The sequence below is a fragment of the Chenopodium quinoa genome, unplaced genomic scaffold (assembly GCF_001683475.1).
Source record: "Chenopodium quinoa cultivar QQ74 unplaced genomic scaffold, ASM168347v1, whole genome shotgun sequence".
Taxonomy (NCBI): Eukaryota; Viridiplantae; Streptophyta; class Magnoliopsida; order Caryophyllales; family Amaranthaceae; genus Chenopodium; species Chenopodium quinoa.
Genome location: NW_018744874.1, coordinates 2,958,215 through 2,972,872, shown reverse-complemented (window position 1 = coordinate 2,972,872; position 14,658 = coordinate 2,958,215). Strand labels below are relative to the sequence as shown.

At 35.3% G+C, this 14,658-nt stretch overlaps 2 protein-coding genes across 2 annotated transcripts; both read right to left on the bottom strand.

Moving 5' to 3' along the window:
* Nucleotides 1-779: 779 nt before the first annotated feature.
* On the bottom strand, nucleotides 780-1,598 carry LOC110705218 (auxin-induced protein X15-like). Its single transcript, XM_021883076.1, has one exon. The coding sequence runs from the start codon at nucleotides 1,311-1,313 to the stop codon at nucleotides 1,023-1,025; it is 291 nt and encodes a 96-aa protein (XP_021738768.1). The 5' UTR covers nucleotides 1,314-1,598; the 3' UTR covers nucleotides 780-1,022.
* Nucleotides 1,599-3,012: 1,414 nt separating this feature from the next.
* Nucleotides 3,013-7,522, bottom strand: LOC110705217 (putative disease resistance protein At1g50180). The gene is made up of 2 exons (XM_021883074.1): nucleotides 6,335-7,522; nucleotides 3,013-4,881 (listed from the first exon to the last, which is right to left on the bottom strand). The coding sequence occupies exons 1-2, from the start codon at nucleotides 7,389-7,391 to the stop codon at nucleotides 3,299-3,301; spliced, it is 2,640 nt and encodes an 879-aa protein (XP_021738766.1). The 5' UTR covers nucleotides 7,392-7,522; the 3' UTR covers nucleotides 3,013-3,298.
* Nucleotides 7,523-14,658: the final 7,136 nt, after the last annotated feature.

Here is a 14,658-nt window from a genome sequence, read left to right as displayed (position 1 = left end):
ATACAAAGTATGGATGGGTCTCCTCATATGTAGCACTAAATACTCTACTTTAGATTGGTGAGGTTTTAGATTGTGACCTTCTTATTACGCTAGCTCTTAATGCTTGTTGTTCGTTGAGAAGCTCCTTTTGGCTTTCTAGATTTTAAATGTCCTACATCTTCGAGACTTAGAGGCGGGGCAGGTGGCTGATGCTCGCAAAACAGGCCAATTAGTATTCGCTCAGATTATCTTAGGAATGATAACATGTTAAAGGACGAACTAATTAAGCAAAATTAAAATTTAAATGTATGGTTGAAACCTTATGTTTGACTTTATATACCATCACGTTACCAAAAATAAGTACATACTACGGAGTACATAGTAACTACAAAAATTACGCTAGTTGACATCACAAAGGGTAACTTTTATGTGATTTGGAGTAATCACAACATTAAAATTTACAATCACTATTATCTTATTATAGACGTGTGGTACGGATAGGAATATATACTTCTTAAAAAATGTTATCAATCCAATGCAATATTCGGTTACACACTTAAACTTTGACTATGTTGCTAAAATTGCTGACTTCTCTTAATGAAAATATAGTTGTCTAATTTTATACATCATACACAATTAAAGTTACTTAGTCAATTAACAATCCATCACCTGTAAATCATCAATTTAATGTCATAATATATTGCTCTATTGTTCATCTCTTTATAATTGAAAAACTTTGAAAGACAACCTTTGGCTTAAAAGTATAAAATGAAATCAACCAAAAGATTATATTAGCAGTTCATTAATCAATAATAATCATCAACCCACTCAATGCATGAAGTGGGGTAAAAAATATACACAAGAAGTTTGTTTCTTGTTGTGCTACTACTTGAGCACACAAGAACCAGAATTAACCAAGAAGTGTAAAAAAAAACACCAGAAAACATAAAAGGGTCACTTCAGCATAAGTTCACAGTTGAATCTGTGAATATATCTCTTATATTTCGTAAATAGTTTCATGTAATTTTTCATTCATTCGACTACTAGCTCAATCGTGCAGTGAGATCGTTGAAGATTTGCTCACTGCACGGAATGGTAAGGCCGCCCATCGGATGATTGTACTCGAACTCTTCTTCAGCTCGATGAAGCAAGTCTAGGAAAGAAGGGTGTCTAAGGAAAGACAAGGGCACTACATGCCTCTTCATTTCTTCGTCGCCAACGTAAACTGCAATGTGGCCTTTTGGAACTGATTTTTGTTGGTTTCTATTCAAGGATGAATGAATCTTAAGGATTTGCTTTGTGTTTGAGATCATATTATGGAATCTAAAACCCATGTTTGGTTTTGTGTAATATAAAACTTTTTTTTTTTTGTTTTTTGAGGAAATAAGTTTGATAAATGAGTGTTTTATGAATGGCTATATATAAACAATATATAAAAGTATAACAATACCATTGGTCATTATGTCTAGCCAACAGAAAACTGATTTTTTTTTTACTCATTTATGTTATAAAAAACCATATAAACCAAAGTTCACATGGCTTTTAGTGCAATTGACAACCATATAAGCAAAAGTGGCCTACATTGTATTTTTTGCAAAATTAATGATTGTTCAAATTTATGAAATGCCGAGTTTTTTCATCAATCATGTGTAGTTTGTTGTCAGTTAAAAGCTTAAAACAATAAAATACTTAGCTTTTAACATAAAATATGTACAGTACGGACCCATTTGTTGGGCAAGTTGAATAGGACTAGCACTGATCTCATCTAAAATAAGAAATGAATCTACTTCTCATGGTCGGTGATCACTGTCTTTTTATGGTTAATTATCGTATTTGAAAATGAGAATATATCGCCTTGGTTTATCCAAAATCTAGATAAAATCTTATCTTAAAATAATAAAATGTCAATTAGTTAAGTCGTTTGCAACTTACTCCTCTCTTCTTAATTCAAGGCCACCAAGGAATTTTATATGACCAACTATATATCATTCTACAATACAGTATTCATCATCCTACAAACTCGAGATTTGTTGATATCAGGTCCCAAAATCTCTAAAATTGGTCCGATTTTGTGTATATTAGCCTACAAATTTAGACAATTTCATACTTTTTCAAACCTCGAAAGAAAAGTGGTTTAAGTTCTTCCCGTGGACCTCACGACACCTCAGGAGACCATTTGGGTAGTTAAAACCATCCACTTTGCTTTTAAACAACGTATTTTGTCATTTTAATACATGCGTCCCTTAATTAACTCAAGGCTACCACAAACCTTTATATGACCAAGCAGTGGTCATATCCTCATTAACTCATATATACTTCCAAACATCATTATATATTCCTAGGATGTACACTATGACCCCAAGAATTTTTTTGATACTGAGTCTTAAAATTTTCAAAATTGGACCAAATTAAAAGCGTAGATTATATTACCTTTAGTTTAAACAATTTTTGAATTTTTGGATTTAAAAGGAAAGTTTCTAATAAATCCCACAACACGCTATTTGAATGAATAGAAAAGTCTACTTTTCTTTTTAACAGGTTCCGCGTATATAGAATATAGTACTCTTAAGGAGTATATAATTCAGAAAGATGTACGGTAGCACAGATAATTTTTAGGAAAAGTACAATGTACTCTGGCTGTCCTATCACACTATATTACAGGGTTGCCGCATTCTCAACTAAAATATGGTATAGTATACTCTGTAGTAGTGGAGACTGGAGATTCATAACTAATTATCAAGTTGAGTCTTCAAATTAGTTTTACATTAAATTGCCCATTGTTTTATTTGTGCATGTAGAGTGGTCCGTGTTTGAAGTAATATCTGGTTCTTTATTTAATAATTTTGCAATAAAATCCCCAGCAATTCAACTAATGATACTTTCACATGTATTTTGCAGTAAATGGCGGTCTTGAAGTTAGAATAATACTTGAAGTATGTTTGACAATTTATTCTGCAATTGAAATTTTAATAATATCTAATGAGGGCCAATATTCCCCCCGTTTCACAATGATGTTTCTATGGAGCAAGAACGTCCATATATGTGATAAGTATCACGGAGTAAATCATATAGAGTAGAAGATCAGATGTTTTGTAAAAGCCTTGGAGCTGCTCTAGATCGAATCTAGACAGTCACATAACTCTTCCAAAACTCCTTTTTGATACAAGTAGTAAAAATATCAAAGACATCATGATTTCAATCAAGTGTGCACAAACACAAAAACACCCAACAGGAGGAAAAAACAGCAGGAAAATTATAAAACCAAAAATGTGTCATAAAGTACCAAACAATATTATTTGCAAAACTCACCAAAATGCTGTCAAATATGTGTAATTTGAACCTGATGAGGAAGCTCTTCAGGAATTTTTGTCAATCGTTCACAAATTCGTACCTCCAAGTACTTGAGATTCGGCATGGAACCATGTTCAACGTTCAGCTCGCGTAAACTTTTAAGGCCATGAAGCCTCAAGTAAGTAAGCTGAGGGAAACCCGAAGCAGAGCAAATCATCTTTTGGCCTACATAAGCTTGGTGATCAAGGCATAGGCTTGTTAAATTAGGAAGCTTTGCTAGGACCGGCATTGGGTCTTGCATAATCCCACAAAAATCTAAGACCAACTTCTTCAAATTAGGAGGAAATTTGAGCTCATGTATTGGTACTGAGACCTCTCCTTTTAACTCGAGTTTGATCAAGTTAGCAAAACTTATTAACGCGTTTACATGCTCTTTGCCAATTATAGCTCTGAAGATAGTAAGGCTAAACACAACCTTAGGAGATTTCTGAATGAATTCAATGTGCTCGTTTTCAAGCATGTATCGCACAGAAGCTTTTCTTAGTTTTTTCATCGAAAGCACATCTTCGAGTAGGAAATGGTTCACATTCTTCAGTGTTAGTAAGTTCTTCAAGTTATCCAGTCTTAACTTTTCAGAATCTTTGATGGTGAAATAGCAAGGAAGGTATAAATTTCTTAGCCTTTCGAGACACCATAATACATTAGGTATCTCGAGCCTTACCTTAGCTCTTAAATCAAGTGTTTCGAGCCACCTTAGACAGCCTATTGTTGGTGGTATTTTTGTAAGAAGCATGTCCCTTAAGCTTAAGTACCTCAAAAAAATAAAGTCCCCAATTTCCTTGGGCAAAGTCTTAGAACTTACAACAACTCCTTCAAGATCTAGGACGCGAATCAACTGAGACTCTCGACAAAGGACTTTAACCGATGCATGATTCACTTCCGGTCTCTCTTTTTGAGAAGGGAACAACAAAAGAGACCTAAGAACAGGGTTTTTCAGGGGAAGTACAATCTGATCGTTACCTTCTTCTCCCAAGTATATAGCCAATCGGCGTGTTTTTCCATTTAGCACTACTTCCATAGAATCGAAGTCCAATATGCTTAGGAAATTTTCATCTTTGAACACTTTTAAGCATAAATCTCTCATAATGGCATGTAATTTACAAGATTTTACACTACCATTTGATGTTTTCCTTTTCCATACTTGAACCAAACCTCTTTGCACCAACTCACTTAAGCAATTTTGAGCAAAATCATCCAATGATTCTCCCCTAGAAACTTCACCACTTGCTAATATCGCGATACCTTCAGCTACCCACATGTTGCACAATTTCTTAGTAGGTACCTCAAAATCTTCTGGAAAGCCACCTAAATGGAGCAAGCAATTCTTGAGGTAATATGGTAAAGCATAGTAGCATATTTCCATAACTTTTTCATACGATTGTTGTTGATTATTCTTCCCATTTTCGTGAGAACTCATGAAACCGAGAAGGGTTTCCCACTCTTCTGGCGTTTTCTTGGTCACCAAAAGACCTCCAAGTGCAATAATTGCCAGTGGAATTCCTTGGCAGAATTTTAACATTTTCTTCGCCATTTCCATCCCCTTTGGAGAACCTACATTGCAATGCAAGATTTATTGATAGATAATATATATTTAGTTTTAGAAGGCCATATTATAAGAAATCTAAATAAGGAATGAAACCGAATTCAGCCAACTATAAGAGATGTGAAAATAGTATAGTGCACCCGGGTGCACCATGCGCATGGTGCACCCGGAAAGAACATTAGACATATTTTAAAGAACATGGGCAAAAAAAAAACATGCTAGTGTTAGAAAAAGAACATACCTATGTTTGACAAAAGAACATGTTTGTGTTTGACAAGAACATGACATTACAAAGAACATAAAGTCTTTACGAAAAGAACATGTTATTTTTCATGGTTATTTAGGTGTTGAACGTGTTTGAAAAAGAACATTATATTTGACAAAAAAGAACATGTTCGTGTTTGACAAAGATGTAGGTGATCATTGGGTGGGCCGGGCCAAGGTTAAAAAATCAGCTCACTTCTCGGGTCGGGCCAAATTTTGGGCCAAAGTTTTTGTGCCCAAAATTGTCCGGACATGCGGGCTTTTCAGGTCGAGTAAAAAAATCAACTAAAATGCATAAAACGCATTCCCAAACCCGCCCAATAAATTAAATTTAAGGGCCGGGTCCGACCCGATTTTGGGGACGAAAAAATTCTGCCCAAAACCCGTCCAAAATCGGGTCGGGCCGTTCTAACTTTGATCACCTCTAGCCAAAGAACATAAAGTCTTTACAAAAAGAACATGATAATACATTAAAGAACATGTTCTTTTTTCTGGTTACTCGAGTGATTGATTTTTTTTTTAATGTACATACATTAAAGAATATACTGTATAATATAAAGAACATATTGTATAATATGAAGAACATATAGTTCAAACTCAAAGAACATAATCATCAAACTTAAAGAACATATTATGCTCATGTTCTTTATAAATATATATAATGTTCTTTTTTTGCCCATATTCTTTTAAATATACCTTATGTTCTTTTCGGGTGCACCATGCGCATGGTGCACCCGGGTGCACCAACCATACATTATAAGAGATGAGGCTATTTTAGAATGCATGAATATATAAACTCAAAAAATTATAGTATAGAATGCATGAATATATAAACTCAAAAAATGCATAATAGTTAAGAGGATCCCTTGTTTTCCTATGTACACGTATAGGGGTTGAGGATTGATAGGTTAATCCTAGAGATCGATAAATTAACATTGGAAACTTGTACACATCAACCTATTAGGCTTTTAGTTCTTATTAATCATATCGGATAAGCTATAAGATCTTGATAACCTTATACGTACAACGTACTAATAATAAACACCCAAAAAATTCAATATAGACATACAAGATGAAGGGTCTAATACCAATTAATTAACATACATCTATACTCGATGAATTGGGGATTAGGAGAAAGTAAAGAAACTAAAATTGAAATATATATGAATGTATAAATGTGAAGTAAACATATTTTACCATTGTTTCCAAAGATTTGTGGTGGAATACGACCCAATTTTGATTGAAGAAGCTCCCAACTTTCATCATAAATTAAACATTTGATCTCATGAACTACTGCTTTCTCATGTATTTGCTCAGCCACCAGCTTATTTTCTGTTGTGAACAAAAATTTGCTTTCAGAATCTCTGTCGTCGTCTCCAGGAAATGCTGCCTTTATACATTCCCAAATATCACAACTCCTTAAATTATCTAAGATCACCAAACACTTCTTTTCAAGCAAAATTTCATAGAGCTCCTTAATTAAAACTTGATCAGTCATTAATCCAATCTCATCACTCGAATTCGTTGCAAGAGAGGTTAAAATCCCTCTTAGAACACCAGAAATTGTGCAATTCTGAGGCACATAAACCCAAGAAAACCTGTTAAAATGTTTCTTAATCACATGATCAAAGAAAACTTTCCTAGCCAAAGTAGTCTTTCCTACACCACTTTTTCCAACTATGCCAAAAACTCTGTTTTCCCCTGCTTTGCCAACCAAATCACCCACAATTTTCTTCACTTGATCATCCAAACCAATATATTTTTCTTCCTTTACAACATCTAGTGAATACCCTCTAGACGTCGATACCTCAGTGTCCGATCTTGTGATTTTGATACCATATGCTTGAAGCCTTGAAGTTAACGTAGCGATTTTAACTCTCAAGGCCTCGATAGCATTACTAGCATCATGAATTGCCTTAGCCTCACCAAGAACCCATAAATACCTTTCAAGCCTATTCTTGATCACAAATGTTTTTCCTGCATACTCTTGCTTTTTATGACTTATGAGTTTAAAAAGAAAACTCTCGACAGCTTCCTCAGCCTCAAGCGCGATTTCTTGTATTTGTACAACCCACCTACTAACCCTTGGATCAACATATCGACATGCATCAGCTTCCCTCAAGAAGCAATGCATCCAATCGAGCTCGTCCCTAAGCTGCTCCACCTTTTCTTTTATCGATACTAGATTTTCTTCTTCCTCGACGAGGAGATTTCCTAGCCGTTGCACGGCTGATTGAACAGAAGACTCTGCCATTGATGCAGGGGAAATCTTATTCTTCTGTTACATATTTTGTTTGAAATTTTTGTAAACATTTTTTCTAAAGAATTTGTGATCAAGTCATGATGAATTTTCATCTTTCATGTTTGAAACATTCAATTAGTTCTAAGCTGGCAGACGGCCTTCGTTGAATTATTTACTCCTACTTGTAATTTAATTAGTAAGTTGATTAATTTTCTTGGTTAACGTGCAATGAACTCAATGTCAAATTACAAGCAAAACTGATCTAACTTGTAACGTAACACCATTGAATGCTACAATTGGACAAACCAGTATAAATATAAATAGATAATTATCATTTTTAACAAGCTAATAATTTTCTTTGACTATAATATATATGGCAATATACTATAATTTAGGAAGATAATTATCTCCTTTGACCATACAACAAACAAATATTATATTTAACTCTTAAATTTGAGCATGCTGCTCCTTTCTTTTGCTGGCCTGGACCGACTTGGTCACTCAAGACAAAATCCTTTGATCAACAATAATAAGGTGGTATAAATTGCATTTAAGGTGATTTGAAATCAAGTCAATAACAAGTCGTGTTAATTTCGAGTCGGGTTAGAAACATATCATGTTGAATTTTTGGGTTGGGTAAATAATAGGTATGGTAAAATTCGGTTCGGGTCAATAACAACTCGGGTTGAATTTGGGTCAAGTCAATAACAAGTCGGGTTGATTTCGAGTCGGGTTTGTAACAAGCTGGGTTAAATTCAGGTCGGGTTAGAAACGGGTCGGGTTGAATTCAAGTCAAGTTAGTAACAAGTCGGGTTGAATTCGGGTTTTGACGGGTTAAAACGGGTTTGGGTCAATTTCGGTTCAAGTCAGGTTCTGTGCAAATTAATTAAATTGGCCGTTATAAACCGGTATATCGGTGCAAGGTGTAAACCGGTAAATTGGCCGTTTAAAATCAAATTGAATGGTTCCACACACCCAATTGGACTCCCGAAAGGTATTAGGGATCATGGTAAAAATTTTGGCAATTTTTATTTCCAGGCGAAAAAAAGTCAAAAATTCCAAAATTGAAGGCTAATATCTACGCTTTTTGAGTAATTTTGGAGGTTTGGGGCCCGGTGTTGAAAAGTCTTGAAATTCTATGAGATACATATCAGGGTCATATAATGCCGTTAGGAACCATATATGATCATTATTTGTTGTCATAAATGTTCGTTGTAACTTGAATTAATGAAATTGGTGCAAGTTGTAAACCGGTAAATTGGTCGTTTAAAGGAAAATTGGATGGTTCCACCAACCCAATTGGAATCTCAGAGGGTATTAGGGATCATGGTAAACAATTCGGCAATTTTTATTTCCAAGCGAAAAAAAAATCAAAAAAATTCAAAATTGAAGTCTTAATATCCATGTTTTTTGAGAAATTTTGAAGGTTTCGGGGCCCGGTGTAAAAAAGTATTAATATTTTAGGGGATACATCTCGGGGTCATATAATGCTGTTTGGAACCATATATGATCATTATATGTAGTCATAAATGTTCGTGGTAGTCTTGAGTTAATGAAATCGGTGTAAGTTGTAAACCGATAAATTCACCATTTAAAGGCAAATTGGATTGTTCCACCCACCTAATTGGCCTCCCGGGGGGTATTAGGGATCATGGTAAACATTTCGTCAATTTTTATTTACATGCAAAAAAAAACTCAAAAAATTCCAAAATTTAAGGCTAATATTCACGCTTTTTGAGAAATTTTGGAGGTTTCATGGCCCATTGTCAAAAATCCTTGAGATTTTAGGGGATACATCTCGCGGTCATATAGTGCCTTTTGGAACCATAAATGATCATTATTTTTTGTCATAAATGTTCAAGGTAGGCTTGAGTTAATGAAATCAGTGCAAGTTGTAAACCAGTAAATTCACCATTTAAAGGCAAATTCGATGGTTCCACCCACCTAATTGGACTCCCGGATTGTATTAGAGACCATGGTAAACATTTCGAAATTTTTTATTTATAAGCTAAAAAAGTCAAAAAAATTCCAAAATTAAAGGCTAATATCCTCGCTTTTAAAGAAATTTTAGAGGTTTCAGGGCTCGGTGTCGAAAAGGCTTGAAATTTTAGGAGATACATCTCAGGGTCATAAAATATCGATTGGAACAATATATGATCATTTTATGCTGTCATAAATGTTCTTTGTAGGCTTGAATTAATGAAATCGGTGCAAGTTGTAAATCGGTAAATTGATCGTTTAAAAGTAAATTGGATGGTTCCACCCACTCAATAGGACCCCCAGAGGGTATTAGGGACCATGGTAAACATTTCTGCAATTTTTATTTCCGGGCGAAAAAAGTCAAAAAAATCAAAATTGAAGGCTAATATCCACCTTTTTTGAGAAATTTTGGAGGTTTCGGGGTACGGTGTCAAAAAGGCTTGAGATTTTAGGGGTTACATCTCGGAGTCATATAATGTCGTTTGGAACCATATATGATCATTATATATTCTCATAAATGTTTGTGGTATGATTGAATTAATGAAATCGGTAAAAGTTGTAAATCGGTAAATTGGCGTTTAAAGGGAAATTGGATAGTTCCACCCACCCAAATGGACACCCAGAGGGTGTTAAGGACCATCGTAAACATTTCGGCAATTTTTATTTCCGGACGATAAAAAGTCAAAAATTTCAAAAATTGAAGGCTTATATCCACGTTTATGAGAAATTTTAGAGGTTTTCGGGGCCCGGTGTCGAAAAGTCTTGGGATTTTAGGGGATACATATCGTAGTCATATAATGTCATTTTGAATCATATATGATCATTATATGTTGTCATAAATGTTCGTTGTACGCTTGAATTAATAAAATCGGTGCAAGTTGTAAACCGATAAACTGGTCATTTAAAGGGAAATTGGATGGTTCCACCCACCAATTGGATTCTCGGAGGGTATTAGGGAATATGGTAAACATTTCGGCAACTTATATTTTTGGGGGGAAAACATCAAAAAAAAATTCCAAAATTGAAGGATCCACGCTTTTTGAGAAATTTTGTAGGGTTCGGGGCCCGGTGTCGAAAAGCTTGAGATTTTAGGAAATATATCCCAAGGTCATATAATAATGTTTGGAACCATTTATGATCATTATATGTTGTCATAAATGTTCATGGTAGGCTTGAATTAATAAAATCGGTGAAAATTATAAATCGGTGAATCAGCCGTTTAAAGGCAAATTGGATGGTTCCACCCACCCAGTTGGACACCCAGAGGGTATCAGGGATAATGGTAAACATTTCAGCAATTTTTATTTCTGGACGATAAAAAGTCAAAAAAATCAAAATTGAAGGCTAATATCCACACTTTTTGACGAATTTTAGAGGTTTCGGGGCCCGATGTCGAAAAGGATTAAAATTTTAGATGATAGATCTCGTAGTCTTATAATGCCATTTGGAATCATATATCATCATTATATGTTGTCATAAATGTTCGTGGTAGGCTTGAATTAATGAAATCTATGTAAGTTGTAAATCGGTAAATTGGTCGTTTAAAGACAAATTGGATGGTTCCACCTAACCAATTGGACTCCTAGAGGGTATTAGGGACCATGGTAAACATTTCGGCAATTTTTATTTTCGGGGAAAAAAAGTCAAAAAATTTCAAAATTGAAGGCTAATATCCACACTTTTTGAGAAATTTTAGAAGTTTCGGGGCCCGGTGTCGAAAAGTCTTGAAATTATAAATGATACATTTCAGGGTCATATAATGTCGATTGAAACCATATATGATCATTACATGTTGTCATAAATGTTCGTTGTAGGCTTGAATCAATGAAATCGGTGCAAGTTGTAAATCGGTAAATTGGTCGTTTAAAGGCAAATTGGATGGTTCCACCCACCCAATAGGATTCCCAGAGGGTCTTAGGTACCATGGTAAATATTTCGGCAATTTTTATTTCCGGGCGGAAAAAGTCAAAAAATTCAAAATTGAAGGCTAATATCCACGCTTTTTGAGAAATTTTGGAGGTTTCGGGGTCCAGTGTTGAAAAGGCTTGAGATTTTTGGGGATAAATCTCGGAGTCATATAATGTCGTTTGGAACTATATATGATCATTATATGTTCTCATAATTGTTCGTGGTAGGCTTGAATAAATGAAATCGGTGAAAGTTGTAAATCGGTAAATTGGCGTTTAAAGGAAAATTGGATAGTTCCTCCCACCCAATTGGACACCCAGATGGTGTTAGGGACCATGTTAAACATTTAGGCAATTTTTATTTTCGGGCGATAAAAAGTCAAAAAATTCAAAAATTGAAGGCTAATATCCACGTTTTATGAGAAATTTTAGAGGTTTCGGGGGCCGGTGTCGAAAAGTCTTGGGATTTTAGGGGATATATCTCGGAGTCATATAATGCCATTTTGAACCTATATGATCATTATATGTTGTCATAAATGTTCGTGGTAGGCTTGAATTAATGAAATCGGTGGAAGTTGTGAATCGGTAAATTGGTCGTTTTAAGGGGAATGGGATGGTTCCACTCATCCAATTGGACACCCAGAGGGTATTAGGGAACATGGTAAACATTTCGACAATTTTTATTTTTGGGCGATAAAAAGTCAAAAAATTCAAAAAATGAAGGTTAATATCCACGTTTTTTTTTAGAAATTTTAGAGGTTTCGGGGCCCGGTGTCGAAAAGGCTTGAGATTTTAGTGGAAAGGTCTCGGAGTCATATAATGCCATTTTGAATCATATATGATCATTATATGTTGTCATAAATGTTCGTGGTAGGCTTGAATTTAATGAAATCGGTGCAAGTTGTAAATCGGTAAATTGACCGTTTAAAGGCAAATTGGATGGTTCCACCCAACCAATTGGAATCCCAGAGGGTATTAAGGAGCATGGTAAACATTTCGGCAATATATATTTTCCGAGCAAAAAAAAGTCAAAAAATTCCAAAATTAAAGGCTAATATCCACGCGTTTTGAGAAATTTTGGAAGTTTCGGTTAGAGCTGTCAATTCGGGTAAACGGGTCGGGTTTGGGTCGGTAAGAGTGGGTTAGGTCAACTCGGGTCGGTAAGAGTGGGTTAGGTCAACTCGGGTCGGGTCAATTCGGATTAATTCCATAACCTATGCAGGTCGGATTTGGGTTAGGTCATGCTTCAGTCGGGTCATACTTCTTATCGGGTTTTTGTCGAGTTTAGTTCGAGTTTATAACTATTCGGGTTACATTCGGGTCGGGTGAAAATAGGTTGGGTTTAATTCAGATTTTCACGGGTTAAAATGGGTTAGGTTAATTCTCGGGTTCGAGTCAGGTTCGGTTTAAGTCAGTAATTTGCGGTTTAGAATCAGGTCGGGTCATTCTCGGGTTTGAGTCGGGTTCGGTTCAAGTCAATAATTTGCTGGTTATAATCAGATAGGGTCATTTATAACTCGGGTCATTCTCGGGTTCAAGTCGGGTTCGGTTCAAGTCAATAATTTGCGGGTTATAATCAGGTTGGGTTATTTTCAAGTCGGGTCATTCTCGGAGTCAAGTCGGGTTATGTTCAAGTCAATAATTGCAGGTTACAATCAGGTCGGGTCATTTCCAAGTCAGGTTATATTCGGGTTCAACTAAATATAAATAGATAGTTATCATTTTTATGAAGCTAATTATTTCCTTTTTACTATAATATATATGGCAATATACTAGGGAACTATAGTTTATAATTCAGGAAGATAATTATCTCCTTTGACCATACAACAAATATATACTATATTTAATTCTTAAATTTGAGGATGATGCTCCTTTATTTTGCTGGCCTGGACTGACTTGGTCTTTCTAGATAAAATGATTTGATCAACAATAATAAGGTGGTCTAAATTGCGTTTTTAAGGTGATTTGGAACCGGGTCGTGAATAATTTGGGTTGAATTTAATTTAGATCGGGTCAATAACAAATCGTGTTGATTTCGAGTCGGGTTAGTAACAGATTGGGCTGAATTTTTGGGTCGGGTTAGTAATAGGTCTAGTAAAATTTGGGTCAGGTCAATAATAAGTCGGGTTGAATTTGGGTCAGGTCAATAACAAGTTGGGTTGATTTCGGGTCGGGTTTGTAATAGGTTGGGTTAAATTCGGGTCGGGTTAGGAAGAGGTCGGGTTGAATTCAGGTCAAGTTAGTAACAAGTCGGGTTAAATTCGGGTTTTGACGGGTTAAAACGGGTTTGGGTCAATTTCGGTTCAAGTCGGGTTCGGTTCAGGTCAATAATTTACTAGTTACATTCGGGTCAGGTCGGATCGGGTCATCTCCAGGTAGAGATGGCAATGAATCGGAGGTGGGTCGGGTGATGCTTCATCCGCCTCCATCCACCAACGATCCATCCATCACCCGACCCATCCATCACCTAATTTTTTTTCATCCACATCTCCATCCGTCATCCATGGATGAATCGGGTGGATCGGGTGATAATTCGGGTGAAATAAATATATAAATATAACTTTTTATTTTCATAATTAAAATCAAGATTTGACAAAAAAAAAGTGATCAATTTTATTAAAACTTTGATACATCTTTCTAATACTTGTTCCTTTTAACTAAATTAAAACAAATGTCAATTCCTAACACTATAATAGACATTAAATTATTAAAAAAGATATTTATTTTTATTTTTTTATAAATAAATTTAACGGGTGGATGGATGGATCGGGTGATGGGTTGGATGTATCATCATCCGTATCCGACCCGATCCATCACCCGATCCATCCATCATCCATCCGTCATCCACTTAAGTTTAGGTTTTCATCCATATATTTAGATCGGGTGGATGGTTATCCATCGGGTTTGGATGATATTGCCACCCCTATCTCCAGGTGAGTTTATGTTCGGGTTCGGGTTTTATATACTCGGGCCAACTCGGGTCTAGGGTTGGTTTTAGTTTGGGTTACCATTTTTTCGAGTTCAGATGGGTCAGTTAATAATCGGGCTTGAGTCGGTATTTTGGGTCGACTCAACTTTTGACAACTCTAGTTAGAATACGAGTAATACATTTTGTCTTGTGAGATTTCTCTTTTCAGTAGATTCCTCTAGAGTAATTTTTAATAAATTTTCAAATTTTGGTAAATACTAATTAAACATTAATGATTAAAATACTTTGATATAAGCATATATTTAAGGCAAATTGGTTAGAATAGCACAAAGTATTGCTTAGGTACACTTAATAGCACGAACTTTAAATAAAGTAATAAACAACATGAACTTTAGAGGTTGAGTGCAGTAAATAACATAAAATGATTTCTAATGTCGAATTTTCCAACGAATTTCATCTATAT

Bases quoted from the DNA above. Each gene is read 5' to 3' on its own strand.
- LOC110705218 (XM_021883076.1), bottom strand. From the start codon at position 1,313: ATGGGTTTTAGATTCCATAATATGATCTCAAACACAAAGCAAATCCTT.
- LOC110705217 (XM_021883074.1), bottom strand. From the start codon at position 7,391: ATGGCAGAGTCTTCTGTTCAATCAGCCGTGCAACGGCTAGGAAATCTC. The intron at 4,882-6,334 runs GTAAAATATGTT...ATTGCAATGTAG, and splicing joins ACAAATCTTTGGAAACAATG to GTTCTCCAAAGGGGATGGAA.